The 25,855-nt window shown below is 34.4% G+C and overlaps 1 protein-coding gene across 6 annotated transcripts in view; it reads right to left on the bottom strand.

Annotated features, from left to right (window-relative positions):
• FGF14 (fibroblast growth factor 14) overlaps positions 1-25,855 on the bottom strand; it is a 390,756-nt gene that overhangs the window by 177,154 nt on the left and 187,747 nt on the right. For 2 of the 6 annotated variants that reach the window (XM_048929439.1, XM_048929450.1), the window contains one exon: positions 1,953-1,992. The exons of the other annotated variants lie outside the window; for them this stretch is intronic. In XM_048929439.1, the coding sequence (XP_048785396.1) occupies positions 1,953-1,992 (40 nt within the window). The remainder of the gene's footprint in view (positions 1-1,952; positions 1,993-25,855) is intronic. 6 annotated transcript variants of the gene reach the window in all.

Below are 25,855 nucleotides of genomic sequence, written 5' to 3'. Positions count from 1 at the left end.
TTTAACTCTAGAAGTACCATTTCTCTGACATGTTAGTAGCCCATGCAGTTTCTATCAGACAGTTCTATTCAGTACGTGTCATGTCTATACAACAAAGTTATAATGGAAATTAATGGTAATGTTATGAACCTCAGAATAAAAGCAATTAACTTTTTTTCCAAATGCCAGAAGGAAAAGACGTGCAAAACCTCTACATCTTAATTAGTTCTCTATTATCTTACTTCATATTTTTCCAAAACATTGGGTTATTATCTGCATAAAGTATACTTTGGAGACTAATTTCTTAGCATGATGAAGTAGTTTTTGCTCCGCACTGACAATGTGAATTTAGGTTTTACCCTACATTGGGAATTATCTCTCCACTGGAAGACTGAATTTCCTGTTAAGTAGATGAGGCACAGATACATCTTTTTTATAAAAAAAAATTAAAAAAAAAACAAAAAAGTTTCCAGTTTCACAGTAGAAAGAAAAGGATTATCCTGTTCACAGGCATCACAAGCCAGCCCAGAAACAAAATTGGCATGCTGAGAATTAACGTAATCCATTATAATAGGTTTCAGGCTTTTCTCCTAGCAGAGATTATTTTATTGAGTATCAGATAGCATTTATTCTACTTTTTCCAGTGAATTTCTTGTCACACAATCTGTGCAGATCAGTTAACATACAGAATCTAATGTGCTCTTATCGAAAGAAGCACAGACACACTAATTGGTTGGGTTTCACTCTTGTTTTCAGCTGAAATGGAAGAATTTTCTTATCACCATAGCAAACACAAATGCAGCTTTCAGTTCATAATTATAATTCTTTTTTAAGAATTGAAAGTATGATTTATTATTATTGCTTGTTTTTATCTAGCTGTACTACCGAGATCTTAAGAGTGTCACAGAAACTAAAAATGATTCACGAGGCAAGTACATTCCTCCTCAGACAACAGTGAACTGATAATGCAGAACAACACTAAGAAAAAATGCTCTAATGAAGTTGATATCTTTTATGAAACAAGTTTTCTTTTCTCTATTCCACTTGGTAACAGAATTCAATGAATTATTTTTTCCATAATCTTTGTGCCACAACTATGATTCTTCATAAATCTGCCTCAAAAACACTGCCAGTTTTTAGTCCTGGTGGGCAGAAGTGTAAGCCTTATGAAAAGAAAAAAAAGAAAAAAAAAAGAGAGAGGGAGAGAGAGGTGGGGGGGAAACAAAAGAAAATAGAATAAAAAAGAGAATTTTAAATCCTGTGCTTTTGAGCAAAATGTTCAAAAACTACACAATACAGTACTTTTGAAAGCACATGCTTACTTTTAAAAATAATACAAGTTCTCTGTTTAGCACCAATTGTCCCTTTCACTTTATGAGAAGTCCTTCTAACCTCTAGAGATCTGTGCTATGCAAAGCTAGGTAGATTCTCCTTGTGCCAGTCAAACTAATTAAGAATTTGCAAGCAGAATTTAATTTTACAATAGATTCATGAAACTTGACCCAGAAAATCAGGCAGTTATCTGAAAGTTCCAGAGGATTAATTTTTTTACAAGATAGCACACTATGCATACAGTAGATTTTATTTTAAATAGAAAGATAACTACCATTTCCCATCACAGCTGTTTTCTCCAAAATCTAACATACTGCAAACCATTAAATATTTTAAAAGATAGCGGATGACCAGAGGACTTCAGATATAGTGACGTAATATAGAATCTGCTCAGTTTAACTTCAGAGTACAGTCTATCTCAGTAACTTTGCATCATACATCATATTTAGTTTTCATTCTTTTTTTTTAAATGCTTCAGCCAATTAATTAATGAAAACTGGGAAGTTGTGGTTTTTGTGTTGTTTTGTTTTGTTTTTAATAAAAAGCAGCAAATAGCAGTACCAGACATTATATGATCAAGAACATTTTGTATTAAGATTGGTAAGTAGGGAGACACAAAGGAAAAAGGGAAAATTACATACCACTATTTGTGTTTGTTGTAGTCCTCCCTCTTCTTCCACCCTACAAAACAAGATCCCATACAGCAAGTGTTATCTACCTACTAGGAAGCAGGAGGCAAAAAGACTGTCAATCACAGGGGTATTACATACAGTAATACAGACTTCCACCCTTTCTCCCCCTTGTAGTCTTTGAAAAAAAAAAAAAGAAGGAATAAAAACTGTAGACTTAGGAAATATAAAAATATGAAAAAAATCACTATAATGTAAAAAGGAGAAAGAGGGAGGAAGGTAGGATGGGAGAAAACAAGACTACAATAAACAGTAGTATGTAATTTTATGCTTTTGTACGTCCTGTCTCCTCTCATCCTACAAAACAAGATTCCATACAATACGCAGAAGTGGTAAGAAATGAAATCAGGAGATGATAGGCTTCCCTATATTGCCAGCTTCAGGAACTATCCAGTCAAAATCACCCAGACTAACTCTTGTTGATAGCAATAGTTGCAAGAACTGTATGAAGGATCAGACTTCAGCTTTATGCACACCAGCTGTTACTGCCTCTGTCCTTTGGGTCTAGAAGATTAAAATGCTTCCAAAACACTGCTCATTGACAGGCAAACAGGTATGTGCTTTCTGTACCCAATAGTGTCTTCACAGTACTAAGTAATACTCATTTCAAGAATTCCTGATAACTTCCTTTCCCACAAAATCAAACAGATGCCTTCTTTATACGAACGTGATCTGTGTTAAGGAAGATGCAAGCGTAAGTTGACCACTGCCACCTGACGGCTTCTAAGAAAGCCAAGAACTATTGCAAATCATATATAATACTGAAAACTGAAGGAAAGAAAGACAAGCTACACAGTTTCGTCTGTAAGCAGTTGGTTTAGAAAAATAAACAGATCTTCCTCTTTACCCAAAGGGTATTTTTGTAGAAGCAAATGAGCGGAATCAAAGAGATTCAGAAAATTTTGGAATATCCTGGTTTTGAAATAAATACTATCCTTTTGTTATATTCTGTCAAGTTGTATCTTGAATTCACAGAATACAGAAATTTCTTAATCACAAAGAAGTATTTTTAGAAGACCTTACTGAAAGAAGGAATTAGCACTCTATAACTTTAGAAAAAAATCTACCTTAAATTAAATGCTGAACAGCTGAAAAACAGCTACAATGTTTAATGATATAGAGAAACTGGTATTGTTAGAGGAAAAATCTGATTAAATTATTACTACAAAGAGTATGGCAGGTGGGGCATAATTCATTGTGGGTAAGCTCGAGAAGATTGACAGACTTTTTGTTGAAATACCTTGCTACAGGAGGTTATTTCCCTGTACCTATGCACAATCAAATCTCAAAGAATGAGTCAGAAACTAAGCCAAAAGGGAAAGAGTCAGGAGTTATATACTCCTACATTAACTGGTCAAATGTCACAGGAGGACAAGCTTTAAAAAAGCAGTTCCTGATGCTACAAACAATTGTTTTAGCTACTAGATTTAGATTATAAAAGAGCTGTTCTTCAGAAACTCGTAAGTCACTTTCTTCTTTCACACAGGTTCTACAGTTCAGTCACTAAGCTACAGTAACTGAAACATAATTAAGGTGTACATTTTAGGATAATTATTATGGGCTTACAAACTTTGGCATGATAAACAAGATTTTATCTACACCAGATGCAAAGGTGTGAACATATGAAAGTTAAAATTCTTCAATGCCTTTAAAATTCTCCTTTAGAATATTATAATTAAGTTACAGTGAGTGGACAGAGGAAGAGGGAACAGCGGTATGATGGAAGAAGAAAAATCTAAGAAATGACTGGAAATAAATATTCAGCATCTATAGGCCACTTTTTTTCCAAGAATAAAATCAACAGAAGTAAACTTTGAAGACAGACTGAAGACCAGATAACTGAATAGAGAAAACAGTAAACTAGGAGTCAGAGAAGCTATGAGAAAAATGAAATTTTCTCTCAGTACAAGGGAACAAATCAATTAAAATATTGAAAGCAAAATAAATTATCTACTTGCATCTTTATAGATAAAAATATGTGATAAACTTCCCTTTTCAGGTGGAAAAAACAGATATTCACTAACAATAACACATTTAGACAATCTAGAAAGCTGAAAAGGTACAAATTGAAAGACAATAGCAAAATGTAGTATCACCAGGTGACACACTGAGTTTCAGGGAGGACAACACAAAATGGATCCCATAGCAACTGCACACAGGCAAGTGATACAGACACATCCAGCAGGTATCAAGCAACATCTGGCTTCCTAAATATACCATTCCTGACTGAGTAACCAAAGGCAGAATTTTCAAAGAGAATTAAAGTCAACATCTTGCTACAGATCCAGAGGTCACACCACCTCTGCTGCTGTACATAGAGCAATATTTTCTAATGGAGAAAAGATCTCAGATAGATATTCTGATAAGGAGAAGAATCAGAAACTGTGGAACACGCTATATTTTTGACTGTGTTATTTTGACCCTACAGCAGCCTTGACCTCAAGTCAAATCTTGTTTATACATATTAATCACTGAAGATGGAGAACAGCATACCTAGATTTCTCACGCAAATTCAAACTCCCCTCAGTCAGAGACAATTGATTAAGCAGGAATATTCAAATGGATCTGGCAGTCGGATTACATCAGCATTAAAAGCAGTTTGCTGCCAGATACATGATGTCTGCCCAGATTAATTAAAGTAAAGCCTGCACAGTAAATGGAGTACTGATGGCCAATTAAATTCATCCACACCACTTTCTCACTCCCTTTCCTCAGCTGAACAGGAAGGAGAAAATATGGTGGGCAAAACAGGTTCAACATAGGGATTAAAATGATTTATCACTAACAGACTAGAACAGTGAGGACAAAAGCAAACTCTAAACACCTGCCCACCATCTGCCCTCTTCTACCGTCTACCTCTGAGTGGCACAGGGGAACAGTGGCTGTGGTCAGTCTCTAGTGCTTCATCTCTGATGCTCTTTCACGGTCACACTCTACCCTCATAGCAGCATGGGGCACTACCCATGGCATGCCATCCTTCCCACAGGCTGCAGCTCTCTAGGCATAGTTCCAACACAACTAAGTTCAAAATTTGTTCCTCAATAAAGAACACAGAAACATTAATTTCAATTAAACATTTTTACTGAAATGACTGTTTTTTTTTTTTTAGCTTTCTTCATCCTTCACAATAAAACTGTGTCCAAATAGCTCTACTGAGATTACAGATGCTCTATGCAGACTGTCCTGAGTCAGGTGGTTTCCTTATATAAAACTAATGTGTTGGAATATCTGTTGAAACACTGTACCTTGCAAAACTTGAAGTTAACATGTTTTTTGTTTGTTTGTTCTCGGTAAATATCACAATCCAAAGATTGTCTTGCAAAATCACCTGAAAATCAATAGAAATATATATTTTTAAAGTTTCAGAAGAATACTGTTCCGGCTGTGAGATTTGCAAAATACCCATTTTTTGATAAAGTTTTGTATCCATATTGTTGTCTTTACTTGAATATTGCGTCCCACTGGGTTAAATAGAAGACAGCCATAACGTAGGTCCAAAAACAGGCAGTGCACGAAGAAAAGAAGCTATTTCTGTGAAAAGGACAGCCATTTCTAACTGTGCTCTGTTTAGAATGGTGAATGTACATATAATTAAGAGTATGGAATTAATGATTTCTATAAAATCAGAAAGACTTGATAATAAGAACAGTTACAAGTCCACCTACTGAGCATTGGAGATGAAGCACAGCTTTATTTATTGTAGAAGAACACATCGGCTGCCAGAATACTTAGGGAAAGGAAAAAGTACTCACAGACACAATTTCCTTAACCAAAATAGTAGAAAATTATGTAACACATGCAATAACTTAAGAAGAGGCTGCCAAAGGATTGTTTTCTGATTTAGCAAGAAAAGAAATGTAGATAGTGAAATTCCTTCCAAACTTCTAGAGACTATTCAACTGTATCTGCAGTCTGTATTTGGCTTGAGCTAAAACAAGAAACATACACTTGAAAATAACATTCAAGCACTTGAAGTCCTAGTTTCCTTGAAATTGTGCTTGGCAAACAAAAGGAAATATTAAAAGAAAAAAATAATACTGAAATAGCTACCAATGAACACTGGGGTCTTTAAAAGTAAACTCAGGAAATGAAACAATTACAATGAACTGACTGCGCTCTGCCAAAAGCTCAGTGATACAGGATATTTCTAGGGCAATATGCAGCACTCAGAGCTGGTAAAATATGTTTCACCTGCTTCTCCAAGATGTGGAGGCAACCTATGTGACGTGTGGATCAATAATTTCAACAGATATTTGAATATAATTTAGAAGATACACCTTATACCTGAACACCATTGCAATTTGGGAGCAAAAGGTTTGAGCTCAGAAGCACAAGTTTCAGAAATATCAGTAAAAATAATCCCTATCTTATTATCAGCTTCTTAACCATTTTACTCTTTACAGTCGGATGTCTTTTTTTGAATGAAATTCTTCTGAACTGATCTGTATTAAAACTTGAAGAAATGTAGGTACCTTTTCATAGTGAAATATTACCTTCTAGGAATTTTCAAAGCAGAAATGGAGGAAATAATACTCTACATATATTCTAGACTAAAGATCTACTGCCTGGGTCAATTAGGTTTAGTACTACATAGTTCACTGTATCAGCATCAACATATATATGTATATATAAAGCGCGGTGTGAACATTTCCTAATTGTTCAGAAATTTAACTAACCTATTCTGGTCCAACAGTCTTCATAGCACAACCCAAGTTATTAAATACATACATAATAGTTCTGAAACTGCATTATAATTATAATTATTCTCTAGTCACAACAGTTAATCATGCACAGTACTGTAAACAAGCAATGTGTCAAGCAAATATCAACTGTAAAAATATAGTTGTATAATTCAATGAGACTATTTTACTTATAAATTAGTACCTTTTGCTATTTCATGCTTGTTTTATAAACAATTAAAGTTTGACAATGCCATACTTATTATGTTAACCCATTTGCACACAAAGGCCTTGGTGAAGGAAACAATTCCCTAGACCATAAACACTGTACTTAAGTTCAGGTCCGATGAGATATGATTATAGAGGTTGCAAGGAATACCAGAAAATAAGTCAAAATGTTTTTGATATCACTCCACTAGACTTATAGAGGAAATAGAATTATAGCATTTTTGCACCAATTTGCATCACAATTATTCATTTAAAATTTTGCTGCACAAACAAATTTAAAGAGATGTTTCCTAAAATAAGGATGTAATTCCTCAGTTTTATAAAAGCTATAGCACAGGAATTTACTTTCTTCTCAGTTTTATAGCACACAGTCGGTTTCTGGAACACAGCTAGTCCTCTGAGGTACTACTGCTGTGTAAGTAGCAGGTATGAATATAAAATCTGTGCAAAGCTAGTGAGTTATGACCGTTGCTCCAAAAATCCACTGAAAAGACTTCTTCCTTCTTCAACTCTGCTTCAAGATAAAGACACATATTTGTAATATTTTGAGTTGCTAGCCATATAAATATGCTTTTCTGTTGAAGAATACAAAATGAACTGTTTCTAACACAAAACATCAAAGTTTGAATCCAGTATAGCAATACTAAAATAACACACTTCAGTGAACATCATATAATGGACATCAACGAAGACAGAAGAGAAAGATGCCTATAAAGTGCACTTGCAAGCACTTTTATAAGAGAGGTGATCTTGAGCACGTAATGAGATGCTACATGTACGTTTCATATGAAGATCAAAGGTGGAGATGACAAGAACTTCTAACCTGGAAGATAAGGCATGATTCCCAACCACAAAAGCTGAATTCTGTATGAAAAGAGTGAAGAAACGGACTTGGAGGAGAAAGAAATCATGAAGAATCATCACGAAGAAATAGAGATGAGATGGAGGTTGAATTAACAGTGTTGTAAGAGAAAGCGTATGTATGCTCTCACACATTTACATGTGTGTATTAGGGGAGACTGGCATCAAAAGAAATGAAAGTAGCAGATAATTAACAAGAGAGACGAAGAAATTAAGAGGAGGAAATTGATTTTAAGAAAAGACAGTTGATTTTAAAAGAAATAATAATGTGAAAGAAACATCCACACAGGAAGTAGAACGCAAGTAAATGAATGGCTCTTTCAGGAAACTTCAGTATTTCTGTTGGTCTCAATAGTACAAACACTAAATGGCTAAAATATTTTTCAGAATCTGTAAAAAATACACAATACATCATTTAGATGTATTTAGACATACATTTTAAATATTTAGACATTTAGACATTTAGACATACGATTTAAATACCAAACATTGCACAACTGTGTTTGAATGCTGAGGTCTCTTTGTATGCTACAATAGTTCACTCCAACATAACTGGACTGCTGTTAAAACTTGCATCACCCCAGCATTAGGATAGGAGCTAAGCTGATAATGTCTGGTGTAGAGGTGTTGATTATATGCACTCCATACATCATTTTATTAACTTTTCTTCAGAGAATAATATGTGCTAAAGCAATAACACATTAGGATGTGCTCTAACAGTTTGAATTCAATGTTGACATTTTGTCTAGTGCGCATATCAGACAGCTGTTGAGTGGTAGCTTGCTAGCTACCTAGCTTGCATTAGCAATTATGGGTGCAGCATATAGTGTGGAACGAGAAATGTCCAATTGTCTTGAAAGTAGAGGAAATTGGGGGAAAAAATCAAATCAGATCATTTTGAGAACATAAATACTATGGCTGCAGAGGTAGGCAGAGGACAGGAGAGATCTCATGAACAGGCTCAAAAGTAGAAAAAAAAAATAAACTGCATACTCCATAGAAAATAAAGTACCTACACATCACCTACTCCATAGAAAATGATATACCTACACATCACCTGCACCTCATTAAATTTCTTTTTTTTTTTTTAAACCTTAAGTATGACTCATCCTTCACAGTTATCCTGAATTGCTATTTAAGATCAGATTTGCCCCCTCTTGGGCTTCTACAACGCTCCTCTATGTGTCAGCCTCAGAAAAGACCTTCAAGAAGTGCTTTTAGTCAATTTTCTTTATTGTCCAACTTCCATTTGAGTGCAGAAAGGATTTTTTCAAAATGCTCAGCAACTTAGAGACTTATGAAAATCGAGGTGGAGCAGCAGGTTGTTAACTATTCCCTCCTGAATCATGGAGAGTATATTCTGCTCTCCATCTGTGTCTTCCAATTCAGGAGGTGAAGTACCCTGAGGAAAACTGATCTGATTATTAAAGACGGAAGGAGAAATGACATTGTGTACCTCAGCCTTTTCCTCGTCTTTGGTAGTAATGTTCCATATTGCATCCAGTAAATTATGGAGATTCTCCTATGTCCTCCTTTTGTTGTCAATGCATTTGTAAAAGCATTTTTCCTATCTTTTACAACATTGGCCAGATTAAGCTCTTACTAGGTGTTCAACTTCCTAATTTTTCTCTGTATATCCTAGCAACATCCTTGGATTTTTCCCAAGTTTTCTGCCCCTTCTAAAGTCAGTTGGAATCTCAAACACATTTTGCATCCCTGCAAACATTTTAAGTGAAAAAAGATCTAGCTTCCTATACATTGTTTTAACATTTGTGAAATAAAAAGGGAGGATTCTATGAGACATACCAAAGTTAATGTACAATACAAAGCAAGAATCTACTCACTCAAATGTGCTCAGAGCTAAGAAATAAAGTATTCACACCATACTTACTAGTGAATAAGTATATTTCCAGAATATTTCCTAATTTCTACAACAAAAGACTCAGCTTATTTCCATAGTCTGCCTAAAATTTTCCATTTCCTAAGTTTAGCCATGCTGGAATCAGATCCCACTATTAAATCTTCAGTTATAGTTTTCTAGCATTAAGAAAATAAGATTTGACTGGATTTCCATCTCAATTAGTCTCAAAATTCCTTGGCAAGTAACACAAACACAAGAAAATTTAATTTTGTATCAATTAACAAAATAATCCTACACATTGCATACTTGTTGCAGCAAAGGCAGGATAAATCGTTTCCCACGAATGAGTCCCAAGATGTATGTGATCCTCCCAGTTCTTTGACATTGCATCATTTGAAAATAGATGACATCTAGAAACAGCTGGGAGTAGCACAGTCTTGCACATCTGTATGTATGGGATATATACTTTCCTTCTTCTCACGTATGAGTAGTTTATAGATCAGGGAATACTCACAGATAGAGCTAGATAACAAACACCAGTAAAGGAAATGGTATCTGTCATTGCATGTCTTGAGTTTCTGATGTCAAAACTGTCTCCCCACATTTCCTTTTGCAGAATTTCCTCAGAGGAGCAAATGACAGAAATTTTTTAGGGATGATAATAATCTAATCTCCATTCCTGTCCTCACAGACAGCTGTCAATCAAAGATATTTTAGACAGTGTTATCCAAAACCTTCCTCAAATTTCTCCACGTAACTGACGATATGCCAAGCAAAAATCCATTACTCGGTTCAAATGTTTGATGCTAACTCAAGAAGAGTTTGGAATACCCTAAGTATGGCAAGAACTCAAAGCTGGATTCAATCCAGCATCACACTACACTACTACCAGAGTGGAAATTTAAGCCCTAATCTAAGAGTGCGGTGCTTTGGGAGCTACCTGAAGGAACATACATATTTCTCAGCTCAGTGGGTCAGACACTGCAAGCTGAATAACTCCCTGCAAAGTCTGAAGGACTCTCAGCACCCTCCACAGAATCACAGAATCACAGAATCACCTGGGTTGGAAGGGACCCCAAGGATCATGTAGTTCCAACCCCCCTGCCTAGCAGGGCCACCAAACATACACATTCAGATCAGGTTGCCCAGGACCCCGTCCAACCTGGCCTTGAACACGTCCAAGGACGGGGCATCCACAACCTCCCTGGGCAGCCCGTTCCAGGGCCTAACCACTCTCCTTGTAAAGAACCTCCCCCTAACATCCAACCTAAATCTTCCCTCCTTCAAGTTGGATCCATTTCCCCTAGTCCTGCTATTGTCAGCCCTTTCGAAGAGTTTACTCCCCTCCTGGGTGTAGGTTCCCTTCAGGTATTGATAGGCTGCAATGAGGTCACCCCGCAGCCTTCTCTTCTCCAGGCTGAACAAGCCCAACTCCCTCAGCCTGTCCACATAGGGGAGGTGCTCCAGCCCCCTGATCATCTTAGTCGCCCTCCTCTGGACCCTTTCCAAAATCTCTATGTCAAGATGTCATCCCTCCAAGATGAATAGTTGGAGTTCAATTTAAAGAAACTTCTGAGAGTATTATTCGGCTTGTAAAAGATCTATTTCTTCTTTAATATTTGCATCTCAGATGATGAAAATATTTCTAACACTGATCCTAGTCCCCTATTTCAGATGATGTAAATGTTCAGTAAACCACAAAAAAAAAACATCCCGAAAAAGGAAAATGCCTAATTTAAAAACATTGTACTCCTGGTCACATGAGCTGGAATACTTTGGTAAAAATCAAATCAAACTTCCTCAAATATCTTTATCAAGCGATCCATGAAATTTAAAGCACTTAAGATGAATTTTCCCCCTTACAAATATAAAGGAATATTTTTATTATTTGAGTGATCTGACTGTATTCAATCAATTATGGTTTCATTTACAGGGACTTAAAAGTACATCACATCCACGAGCCCAGCTTAGAATAAGAGTAATATCATCAATAAAGAACAGCTTAGAATTTTAAATAACATCTTACTGCTAAATATCGATCTTTCCCCTGTTCTTTCCAACCCCCCAATCAATTTTGAAGGAGCATGCTCTGTACTTATATGTCCACTTGGGATTATGTTAGGATATATGTACGTTCACCTTACAAATCATAACGGATGGATATTCAGTGTCTATCAGCGTGGCTTTAATGCAGCCATTAATAAAAATGAAAGACAATAAACAACACAACTGGGGAAAAAAAATCTAGATTTTATACATTTAATTATTTTATTGATATGCAATTTAAAAATTATTTATGAACTATTTTATTCAAGTAATATTGCATATTAATGAATAGTTTGTACAACAGGCTAAGGCTTCAGCACATTCTTTTGATTTAACACTATTAATAATGCAGTGTAAAACATTGTAAATTGTAAAAGAGTAAACTAATCATCTCTGGCTTTTGTAAACATAAGAAGAATTTTCAAATTCTTTCAATTCTTCCCTTTAGTTATTTTTCACTAAGGTCTATGTGGAAGTAAACTCTAAAGTTTTTACTGATGCTTTTTCATTCTGCTAGGAAATTCAATTTTAACTATTGGGGATACAGGGTCTCACATTTAAAATAAATAAATAAAATAAAATAAAATAAAATAAAATAAAGGAAAAAGAAAAAAAAAATAAACTTCTTCCTGAGAGGAAACATCCCTTTTAGCTGACAGCAATCAGAGTGAATAATCAGCTGTTTCTGAATCAAGACAAGTAGAAATCAGTTGTTATTAACATAGAGGGATGATGCTACCACATTTCAAGGATGCTGCCTGTCCAAGAAAGTTAAACCTTTTGGATACAGTGTCCCCACATGGGACTAACTTAGCCCATTGCAAAACTACCCCATAAAGCCAGTTAAAGCATAAAAATATAAATCCTTCAGCCTTATAAAAGATCTTATATAGAATTTATGAAGCCTGTAGGATTACAACTATTTGTCAGATTTTTTTTTTTTTTCCATTAACAATCAGGAAAACTTGATGTATTTGAAGAATTTAACTACTGGCCATGTTTCTCACTGTGCTAAGCACTCTTTCTGGAGCAATGCCATAGAATATTCATGAAATGTTTTCTCTTTTAAACACAAATTGAGCCTTCATATTTGCTCTCCCCCACAGTTGTTGGGCTCAAATCCATCTGAGCATGAAATTGTCTTTAAGCAAATCTTCTGGAACAAAAAATGAAAGTGATACCTGCTTATATTTAAAATACCTCTCACTATCCCTCCCTTTCTGCCCCTCCTCAGAATTCCAATTAAACAAAGCTTAAGACAGTAGATAACTTTTACTATATGTAAAAAAGTGTCTGTTGATTTAGGCTGAAGGTGTGTTTCTTGCTTTATTACTGAGAAAAACACAAGTTCTCTAATGAAGCTTCAAAATTATTTATTATCATTATACACTGAATCCGTTTATTATAAAGAAAAAATAGCACAGATGACTAAAAATTAGTGTTCTCAGAATAAAGGAAGCTAGAAGAGTTATTAATTTTGGTCAAAACAGATGATACAAGTGTCATGCCTACTGTTACATTATCCCCGTCTTTATGAAAAATACCAATCAGAAGAAAAATAGAAGAACTGAAATTCTTATTCTCCTAAGAACATTCACTTCATGTAGTATAGAGTGGTTGAAGTCCAAAATATCTATCATGTCCACCATTCAAAGTCATTTTAGGGAAAAGACACAAAAAAGGAAGACTTTGATTTCCATGTATTTTCTCTGACAGGAGTATATAAAAGAAATATTCCAAGGAGTATAGCAAGTCAGATAAACTTCTGCTCAGCAGTCACTTACTCAGCCACTCCTGAGAACACTCAGAATACAGAATGATTAAATATTATTAATTAGGGTAAACTTCATATCCCTGTTAAGTCTTTATATTCTTGGCCTCAAACACCAGCTGGGGAGACAGTCTAAAGCCACCTTCAGATGAAAAAACATCTGAGCATTCCTCATTCTTTAGAATTTCAGAGGTTCCTCACTCCTAATTCCCCTTTACTCTCCTTGTAGATCAGTAGTTAGTTACCTGAGGGCAACTTCCTCAACTTAGGGTATCTCCCTAAACTTTGCTTGATGCTGCTTTGTGTCAGGCAATAAGTCAGCTAGTGAGATTAGGACACCAGAAGTTAGATGCACCGCCATAAGCTGCATTTGGGGTACCAGTCACAGCCATTTTGGACATCACTGCCTGGATTCTTCTTCTCAAGTGATCAGAGGTGCAGGAATATTATCTTTGTTAAACAAATATTTTTAAATTCTTAATAAATAACAGAATAAAAAATGGCATGCTAAAACACTTAATTTCTCAACTTTTGCTAGCTTTTTTTTGTTTGATTATTTGGTTTTGATTTCCAGATGTGGTCATTTTTTGAAGTTTGTAAATCCATCCTAGAAAACAAAGCTGGACGGGCAAGTCTGAGGAGGCCCAGCAACCTCAGTTAAAATAGCAGTAATGAACTGTCATCATTACAAAGGAAGAAAAGAAAATAAAAAAAAAAAAAATAAAAAAAAAAAAACAAAACATATCACTGTAGGGGTAGCACAAATTCTTTTTCTTTTTCTTTTGTGATGCAGCTCTGTCTTGCACTGGGAATTGCACCTTGTAATGGCCACAAGAAAGCTTGAGTACTTGAATTAAAAAACTGAATAAAAAATAGCTGGAGGCTTTGTATTTAAATCAAAGACAATAAAATGTTTAGTTATTCTTACAGAAAACAAGAATTTGATTTTGTGAAAATATATATATCCTAAAAAGTATTTGTTTTTTTAAAATTTTTTCAGGTAAAATTGAAACAGAATTGATTGAAGAAAAACGTGAATTCAAATTATGGAGGAGAAAATTAATTGTGGAAGGAAAATAACCTTTCAAATATCAGACCAGTGATATTGTACTGCATCTTACCCAGAATAGTAATGGAGAAGAAAAACAGTTACTGACGTGAAGCAACTTATAAAATGGATTGCTGTGCTGCCTGTAATAATAAGAGGAGAAAACTTTGCTTGAGTCACTCTCAGTCACTGTATTCTAAAATTCCTGACAGCTTTGTTCAAACAAAATAATCCTCCATTACTCTGGTAAAGTCAGCATACGATTAAAAATTTGCAAACAAAATAGGAAACAAAAAAAAGTGAAAGTTATAATTTTTCAAAGACAAGAGACAGGGAAGAAAGTGCATGAAGATAATTATAAGAGAGCCATTTGTTCCACTTGCTTGTATGCAGGAGGAACATGAAAAGGCAGTAGGTTAATTACATTGTGTAAATAATGTTTGTCAGAGAAGAGTTTGGATGAGTATAACAAGTTCACTGAGACTGCAATCATTATTCATTGCAATCACCTGTCCAGAAATCTCTATTAGCTGTAACAAGAAGGAAGTGATATATATCATTTATATATCTAAATTCATAGAAAATATTCACAATTGCTACATGTAATTTTACCAGTATTTCTACATTTCTTTTCCTTCAGTTTTACTCTTGTCATTACAGTCTAAAATATTTTATGTCAAGAAACACCCATGATACCCATCTAACCTCCACCATCAGAGAAAGCACCATCACAGACAGCATTAAATTGTTGTTCGTCTTCCACAGTAGCCATATTATTCATATGCATTTTGTGATATGCAGAAATATATAATAAGCAATATTATAGCTTCAGTACTGCCAGTGTGATACTTGCACATTCACCTATCTGATGTTTTTCTTTAGACAAGTATTAAAGATATGGTTACTGATATAAAATAGACTTTAAAACAAAATAAAAACACTACTGATATCACAGATTGGAATAGCTCCATTTATCTAAACAGCCAAGTGCCAATGATAAGTTCAAGAGTTTAAAAAAGATAATGGACTGCACAACAGCAATGTTTTTCTATTTATCCTTCACTCTGCCTTGCTAACAAATGATGTGTGCTCATTAACCCAACGCTGCTGCTCACAAAGCAGGGAATAGAACATCACACACAAGCACATGAATTGAACATTATAATGATGAAGAAACACACTGTGAGCCAAATCACAAATATAACACACATATATAATATATATATACACAACTACGTGTTTAAAAATATATGTACATTTTTTTAAACCAGCTTGAATCAGAATAGGACCATAGAACAGATTTTATGCTATTGATAGATGACAAGAAGATACCAGACTTCTAGAGACAGATCTGCTATCAGAAACATGCAAGATTCTTTCACTAAGTTTCCCATGCCTTTTTAAACACTAATGCAATTTAGCATAATCAAACTTCTTCCTCAGTGTATATAAAGCAGAAAATTACATGGAAAAGTTTTGATACATACACTGAAGCAAAAATTGAGATATGATGCTGTACAGGTTTAGGAGGATTAATTTTGGTTAATAAAACTTTGAAACAAGCTAAGAGCAACTTATTAAATAGAAAAAGTATTAGAAAAAGTATTAGAAAAATAACAATAAAAAGCTTGAGAAAAAAAGCTCACGATCTTGTTTTCTTTTAAGTAACTGAAGTATTGAGTTAAACAGTTCATTTAAACATATACACAGCTGAATGAAGAAAACTTAGAGTAATTCAAGTTTTCACTGAATTATCTACATACAATATATGGAAAAAGTGAAAAGAACAGAAAAATCAGGTAGAAAGTGAAATTAACCTCCTGCAGGTCATACAGTGATGCAGATACTATGGAAGGCACAGAAAACCATTAATCTATGGAATAAGACCATAAAACACAAAGCTGAATAGAATACAAACCTATGCAGCTCTACACACGAAAAACCCATCTTTTTAGGCTTAAGGAAAGCAGAGAAAATGAATGGATGAGATGGTAAGAAAGAATGGTGCTAAATATTGTTCAAGGGAAAAAAAAAAAAAAACAAAAAACAGAAAATATAACAACAAAAATTTGTATTTTTTTTAAACTAGCAGCAAAATCATTACATTTCTATATGTACTATAAATATCTACCATTACTACCATGGATCCAATCCTCAAAAAAAATGTTGTCCTATGCTTCTGAAAATTTTATAGGTTTTTCCTCTTCAAAACCACCTTGTAGCTGGTACATTGCAAAACTGGAGCATTTTGCAATGAAATAAAACAACATTTTCATATTTTACTAGCTTGTCTGAGCATGCATGTAAGAGGAAATACACTGTTTCTCATATACTTCAGGTCATAAGGAAAACAACCTTTTCAATGCCAGAATCTTCATGCTGGAAGTCCATGTTTGAGTTATGAAAATTTGAAAGACTATGAGTACTAAAAGTGCCTCTGACTCCTAAATTTACCTATATTGGGTTCCTATATAATAGCAAAAAGGAAAACAAGAATTAAAAAATAATGTAGGCCATTATGCATTTTAATCTCCAAAATCTTCACAAAGTGAAATGTGCACAGCAGATATAAGGGTTGCAGCTTTAACATGAGGAGGCATTATGAAGTAGAAACATTCCTGGTCAAAATCCTGGTCTTTGGGCAAGTTCAGGAGAGAGCGTGTCTCAATCTCTTTGAAAGAACATATCTATAACTTCTGCATGGATCCTGAAAAAAGCCACAGTTATGTCGGAAACCAGTAAACCTCAACTATATCTTAGTTTTACTTGTCAAATGTTATCTACGTAATATAGAAACAGACAGAAATAAAACATAACAAAATGAAAATGTGTTTTCAACATATGTGAAAGAGAATTCCAAACTTTTCTTTAATCAAGTGTTGCAATCTCATAAGAACATTTGCAATATCAGGTAGCTCAGCATTTCTCCAATTCAGAATTTCTGAAATAATGCAAGTATTAAAATATGCTAAAGCTTTCTCCAAAACATCATCTAAACAAAACTGCTCTGATTCAGATTAGATGTATGTTGGGGAAGCTAACCAATAAAACAATGAACAAAGCACCCTCATCCCTCTACTTCACCATCTTTTTGTTATTTTCTACACTTTGCCCATTCAGCTGAATTTGCTTCAACAATGTTTTATTACTGAACTGGACTGTTTTAGATAACATAGAACAAAAAGCACAAATAAAACTAAAAGAATTCCTCCATGAGCTATTCTGTTTTGTTTTGCTTTTCCAAATGCATAAATAGAAACAAACAAACAAAAAAACAAAAACAAAAACCCAAAACCAAAACCAAAACCAACAACTTAACAATCTAAGGCAGTAAACAACTGCAAAGTGTTATGACAAAAAAGATGGATTACCTGGAACATGAGACCTAATACTGATTCTATCTAAAGTTGAAAACAATATTGTTAGATACAGAAAATAAATAATAATAATAATAAATATTATTATTATTATTATTATTATTATTATTATTATTATTATTAATAATAATAATAATAATAATAGCTGTCAAAATAAATAAATGAATAAATAAAATTCACCAATACTCTTTTTATTTACCTACTTTTTAAGTAATTTGAAGATAAAAACATAGACTCCACTAAAAAAAAAAAAAAAAGCCAGTGAATTGTAAGATCATTTACTTCCAGTTTACCTAGCAATGTATATTGTTTACTAGTAAACCATTTAAGAAATATGAACTAAAACCATTAGCAAGAGAGTGCATGTAAAACAAAGACTTTTAAAAATATATGAAGAAACAGAAAGATCTTAAACATACAAACACAAAATTCCATTTACAGCAAGAAAACAGATATTTTGAACATTTATTTTGTAAAATCTTTTGTTTTCTTCCCATATACAAATTAATTAAAACAAGTTCTGGCATCTAATTATAAAAAGAAATAAAAAACAAAAAACAAAAAACAACAATGGATTAGCTTGGATGTAAGTAATCATATCTTTTTAATTTCATAAGTTTTCAGTCTACATTTGGAGCATTAGAGTTGTTTATTTTCATAACATTTCATTCTTTATTTTTAATTCTAAATTAATTTTTACTTCTCTCCAGGCTTAAACAAGTAAAAGGAATAATAATCGAAAATACTAAAGCCAGAAATCCAATTCCTATTAGATCACTGAGATATACCATGTTTCAAGACTTGAAAATGAGTCTCACTAATTATCACAGAAGTATTTTGTACTGCTAACTAAGGAATCAGATACAGGAGATCAACAAGATGCAGCAAGAGTAATGTGAAGTGTAGGTGAAGAACACAAAATACAAAGGCATGAATCTCACAGTTCCAGTCTTTATTTATTTGCAGTTCATATAGATTTTGTGTCATTTTTGGGTTTTGTAAAATAAAAACTTGCCAAGTTCCATAGAGGAAACCTGGATTGATATGCATGGACCACCCATGTAGTGGTAAGTATGTTCAGATCCCAAAGATAGGCGGTAAATTATAGGCAATATTTTTTAGTTTTTTGTCTTTTTCACGTGGGAAAAAAAAGAAGGAAGAAAGGAGGAAAATTCTATAGAAGATGAAAAAAAAAAAAAAGGAAAAGACAAAAAGTTGAATAGAAAAATAGAAAATTAAAATTAGAATGCAAAGTGTCATTATACTTTCTTGTTCTATTTTTGTATGTGATTGAGTATAGCTAGAAATGTGAGGGGTCAGAGACTAACATCTCATGACTTATGTTTATTTTATTTTCTAGAAGAAATTAAGTTACAAGCTTTCTGCAGTTCAGAAATTTTCAGAAATTTTCAGATTTTGAAACACATTTAATAGTGCCAGGGGTTTGTTGCTTTATTCTTGTTCATAGTTATAGAATCATACAATATCCCAAGTTGGAAGGGAACCATAAGGACCATTGAGTCCAACATCTTTCGTTATTATGGCTTCTCTGTCACAAGTGTTAGGACAACCTGAATTCTCTACTTCAGTAGCCAACAATTACTCACAATTTATTTTATGCGTAAAGAAAACAAATGTAATGGCCCAAATGAATAAGACCTTTTATGAACAGTTCTGATCTTTTATTAAGGTTTCCATGACATAACTTTAATAAGAAGAGTTATACAGGGGAGACAGAATGGTCTGAATATGGCTATACCAGCTTCTGTTTTTGTGATTTTTTCCCATTTTATAAACCTCACAAGATCATTTTCATGACTTTCAAAGTACTAGTCTGCTATCATAACTTTCCATTTCTCATTGTCCTTATTATTTAACTTGTTTTGGCTGCTGCACAAAAATGTTAATTGAAATTAGGAGCTTTTTCCTGCTTCTTGTGTATTTCACCTCATAATCTGAATGTAGCTCATCTTTTTTTTCCTTTTCTTTATTTTTAAAGGAGAGGGAACAGATGTGAAAAGACGACAAAATAATGATTTGCCAAATCCAAACATTTGGCTTCAACACTTTTGACATTTTTCACAATAATGGCTTCCCCTCACTCACCTCCTCCCCCCCACTCCCAATTTTATTATTACTATTATTATTGAGAAGAGGTAAGAAAAATAGGAAGAAAGAAAGTCTAGAAAAGTAATCTTCAAAAAACATTGCCAACAAGGATGTTGTAGTAAACATATTGTAAACATGCAGATGTTTAGAACCCACTTGCTGTGAAAGTTACATCACATAATTTAAACTTCATAACCTAGCAAATGATGCTTATCAGGTTCTTTTTGGTCCAGTGACTAAATATACAAGCATCAGAAAAAACTGGATTTTTATCTTAATTGGATAATCGACTATTCTGTGATAGACACGAATGCCCATCAGATGATCTCCAAATATTTAGTCCCAGTGCAACTCAGAACATATTTAAATTGAAATATGTGCTAAATAGACAAGGAAAATACTTCTGCCAGCTCTTCCTATTCAGTGCTTTTATTACAAGCAATTTTATACTTATTCTTTTACAGTGTGAAATTAAAAAGCCACACATTGTGCAATCTACTACAAAAAGAATCACCTTTGAAGTGTATTCGGACTCTACTTCCCAGCATTTTAGTTTGCAATGATTATTTGTAATTAAATTTGTTATAAAACAAACAGAATGTCATTACTGAAGAAAAGTCAAAGTATGAATCAACACACTATTTTCCATAGCAACTGCTGATATTTCTCATGCATACTCATATATGCACATACACACTTAAAAGGAAAGCTAATCCTTTATTGTTTCCTAGTAGTGCAGCTAAAAATCTACAGCATGTGAAGGGGACATAATTTTTTTAAAAAAGGTCTGGTTAGAATGCTTATCTAAAAATATTACAATGCTCCAGTAAGCAACAGGAAAGGAAGATACAGGAAAGGAAAAAGTAGCCCTCAAGTCAGCCGCTGTTTATTTTCAACCCCGCTGTACATTTTGGATTTTTGAGGAAAGTGCAAATTAAAATCTGATTAGAAATTTTGGAAAATACTGGGAAAATGTTAGCTTTTTAATGAAGTTTTACATCAAAATGGAAGGCCTTTTATATAAACTAAAATTCTTCAAACCAGACACAAATATTGCTGAGGGTGGGGCCTTTAAGTGCTTTACATTAATTCAGATGCGCTACAGGGAAGGTGAAAAGGAAGCGAGAATATAAGAAGTGTGACATCAAATGAGATCAGGAGAGGGCAGGTGTGACAGAAACAAAAGCAGTAGTCTAGCTCTTCAGCACTAGTATCGTGAATCAAAGTTTAGATAGGACGCAAAACTGATGAAAATATCAAGCAAAAATCCTGAGTCATGCTAAATCCATACATGCTTCCTCTGGTTATGGAAGCCCCTGAGATTCCTGTCACTGAAAAATGAGTTTCTGGAAAAACTATGCTTGTCTGCCCGCCCTGTTTTTACTCTTCCCTAAAAAAGCTGTTTGCTGTGTGCCAGTTGAGTGCAAATGACATATAGAGCTAGGTGAACATTTGGTTTGAGCCACTGGAGTGATTCTCACACTACTGTGTGAGGAGTATAGGAGTCTTTAGATAGTCATAATCACCCTGAAAGAGGAGTCCTTTATCTGATTATATGTCTATATATTTTTCTGGCAAATAGTGAACATATTGACAAGAAGTATTTGCTTTAGAGTAGCAGAAGTCCCCACTCCTTGCAGCAAAACAGAAGGCATCATCTAAAAAGAAATAATCAGTAGAAGCAATCCAACTAACATGTTATACACACAGATGCGTGTAGACCCTATTTGCCATTGCATACCACCAAACCCACCACAAACACCAGTAGCATCCAAACAGCCTCAAGAGAGCTCGGAAGGGAGGTCTGCATATGGACAGCTCTGACAGGCTCCCGTAAAAGTCAGTTGCAGGTGTTCCCCGCCTCTCAGAAAATGGCACAATAAAGGAAAACCAAAATATCATGACAAAAACAGATCAAACCACTGTACAATTTGGTATTTGAAACGTGGTACTTTCAAAGGAACAGGTTTTATTTGAGTATATATAATTTAAGGGTAATTTAAGCCATTTACTGCATGTTAGTAAAAATTCAGATGGTTAATGTAGCTTGATATTAATACTCAAAGCACTAAATATATTGCACAACAATCTGGTTTAAAGAAATGTACAAGTTCCAGAAGATAAGGGTGTAAACTGTGGAACATATCCTAAAATAAAATAAACAACAGAGGAATGAAACAAATGCTTTCTATTAAAAGCATTCTTTTTTCAAAATAGCCCCATTTTGAGTCTTTTACATTTATATTTCGTACTTTTCACTTGGTAGAGAAAATACAATGGTCTTATTAGTCGTTTGCACTTCTAGGCTCTATTTTCCAAGGCATACATTAATATTAAGTTGTATTTTTTTCCAGGCATACCCTGACATTATGTAGGAAGTTATTACTACCTTATAAATATATGTTGCATTATTACCAGCAAACATAAAATGAGGAGTGAAGAAAGACTTACTCTTTAACAAATACTATGTATCTTTATAGACAAGATGTTTGCAGTGGAGGCCTCACTTCTAATGCTTAGGTATTTATTCTTACATCTTACTAATACGTGCCAGATGCCATATGTCAGATTTTAAAATAAATAGTAAATCCAGTTTGTATAACCTTATACAGTTTTTCTCATCAGGAAAAGAGAGAAACTCAAGAAACTGGTAGTACTGAAAGCTGGTAATTATTTTTCCTCTTTAGAGTTTGATATAAAGCACTATTTAACTAGTGCTAGTTCTAGTGTTAGCTCTGACCACAGGGTGTTATAACATGATAAGCTTTCATTCCATCATTCCACAGAAACAGTGAAATATTTCAGTGTCCCTCAAAGGAAATTTTACATTGAAAGTTGGCAGCCAGGACAACTGAGCATGCTGATTTATCACTGGAAACAGAGGACCCTGGATGTCACCTGGAGCAGATACTCATGCAAGACTCTTACAGATACACAGAAGTAATCATAGTTTTCAAGCTGCGCTGTCTTTGAGATGTGACATTAGCATCTGTAGTCTCTCAGACCTTTTCCAACAATTCTGATCATGACTCTTAAGCTTTTCTTTAAGTGAAAACCAGGAAATGGTTCTAATGTTTCATTGTCCCACATATCAAACATACCTAGCTATGTAGACCAGCAAGATTCAGTACTGGTGCTTCTATGCTTTGTGATAAGTGGTGATTAAAGTTATTTGGTGATGAATAAAGCCATTTCCTTATAGCAAGAATGCTTGACTTCAGCTAGAGACAATGAGAAATACTCAAACAGGAAGATATCTACATAAATGTCTACTGGATGCAGACAGTGCAATTGAAAACATGACTGTAACAAGCACAGACTTACCCAGGCCAGTTCTAACCAGGGTCATTCTGACAACCACAGCAGTGGTGTGGAAGAAATGGATTTTGGTTCTGAGAAAACTTTATCAATAGTGAATACTGAAAACATCAGTTTTTCTCCTGCTTAATACAATCCATAGCACCATAGCATTACCAGTATTATCAAACTATTTCTTTCCCATTAATGATTCAGGGATTTGAAATGAGAAAACAAGAACAAACTGCTTTTAATTTATTAACAAGGAAATAAACTCTCCCCTCATTTTCTTATCAAAGAATAAAACCTGCTATGCTTTGTTTGAATGTGCTTCAGCTTTGGTGTCAGAATAGCTAACTGCTACAGGTTTTGGAAAAATCATTTAATTTATCGCAAAAGTTACATAAAACAGCATGAAAAGGGAAGACAAATGCTGTTAATTGTTCCCTGAAGTGCTTTGCTATGGACAGAAGAAATAGCCTAAGATGAATACATAAATATTTTATCAATATACACAAGTTCTACAGGAATTTTTTTTAAATGAAAATTACTGTGAATAATAGAATGGCTGTTTGTTTAAAGACTATCCATTTTCAACCTTCTCCCTTGGGCAAGGCTACCACCCATGAGCTCAGGCTGCCCAGCACCCCATCCAGCCCGACCTTGAATGCTTCCAGGAATGGGGCATCCACAACCTTTCTGGGCAACCTGTTTCAGCTCCTCACCATCCTCTGAGTAAAAAACATCTTCCTAACGTCCAAGTTACATCTCCCCTCTTGTAGTTTAAAGCCATTCCCCCTTGTCATATGATGCTTAAGATGCATCTTAATTTTAATTCTCTTATTCCCATACCCATTAAGACCATGTTAAGCACATGGTAAACTCCAATAATTAACGTAAATAAGATTGTATTCAAACTCATAGTTTTCAAACACATTTACCATCACAATTTTTAACATCCTTCCCAAGACTTCCATACTCCCTAGAGCATGATTTACAGATTCTTACAAATTTTGAATATTGCGGTATATTTAAATTCCCCTATCTCCTGCTTCAAATCTCTGTTCTGAGCAGAACATAGCTTTAAACATTAACTTAAAGATCTGCCAAGCTCTGATGCCAGTGACAGTGGGCTTTCAGATAGTTAGTTTCTCTTATTCTACAGAATACACTGTCCAATTCCAAATTAATATTTAGCAGCACTTCAAAAAACTGTAGAAAAAACCCTTAATTTTCTTTACTTCATCTGCATGCCTCTGGTACATTTGCATATTATTAACTCTTGAGTGGACCAGAAAGATGAAAAAAAAATGTTAAAAAGATGTACTGAGAACTTTCCATGGGAGAAGCAACAGAGTGAGGCAAAAACATCCTGACACTACGTAGAAAACCTGAATTTGTTTAATATCATACTGTGACAGGAAACATGGTTTAGATTATGCAATTCGGCCGTGGCTTTTTTTCGTCTGTTCCAATTGGAGTGCATATAGGCAGCGGCAGAAATGTAGAAATGTGAAAGAAAATGAGTGAGATATCCTCTGAAGAACACTTTACTCAGATGTGTCCAAATCATCAGTGTGATCTTTCTAATATATGTTCTCATAGCCTGTTTTCAGATTCAGCCAGGACGGACAGCACCTTTATATTAGGACGTATATTTAAATGAAAAGAAGGTAATTCTAATTTACAGGAAGAACTCTTCACGACAGGCTGAGAAAAAGATGATTTTGCTAGAAGTGTTGGTAGGTTTATTTCATAAAGATTGAACGATCACAGAATTACGTGGGTTCAAACAGATCTCAAGATCATCAAATCCAATTCCCTTTGCTAAAGCAGGTACCATACAATAGGTCACACAGGCAGGTATTCAGATGGGTCTTGAATATCTGCATAGAAGGAGACTCCACAGTCTGTCTGGGCAACCTGCTCCAGTGCTACACAGCATCAAAAAGGGCCTGGCCTCATCCATTTGCCTCCTACCTCCCTTTAGATATTTATAAACATTATTCAGATCCCTTCTTGGTCTTTTTTTTTTGCCAGGCTCAACAGACCCAGATTACTCAGTCTTTCCTCATGTGGGAGACACTCCAGGCCCATAATCATCTTTGTGGTCCTGAGCTGGATTCCTTCTAGGAGATCCTTGTCTTTTCTCAACTATCATATCAGTCTCCATATTCCCTTTCTTCGAGGGGTGGACTTCTTTCATTCCAACTTCACTGTGAAACTATAGGCTGCAGGTTAGGGTATTTCTGAATTAACTTTCTATAATGATTGTAAAAACCCCCTTAAGTACGTTTTCTATGTTGGAAAATATCTGACTCTGAGAATTATATTCATTTTATTTGCCTTATTCAGCTGTTATGTAGTGAAAAGAAGTTATTTTCTGTAAGAAGGAGAGTGTTCAGCAAATATTACATCTCTTTTCCACCAGTGTTTTAAGCTTTGAACTAGTCTCATCTCTTATTATTAACATATTTTGGTTCTTGTTTCAAGGTGATTATGGCTAGAGAATTTAGTCTCTAGGTTTTGATATGAAGAAGTAAAGCAATAATATCTGATGGGGAGCAGCTGAGGCCCC

The sequence above is a fragment of the Lagopus muta genome, chromosome 1 (genome assembly GCF_023343835.1).
Source record: "Lagopus muta isolate bLagMut1 chromosome 1, bLagMut1 primary, whole genome shotgun sequence".
NCBI lineage: Eukaryota > Metazoa > Chordata > Aves > Galliformes > Phasianidae > Lagopus > Lagopus muta.
This window is presented reverse-complemented; position numbering and strand designations above follow the sequence as displayed.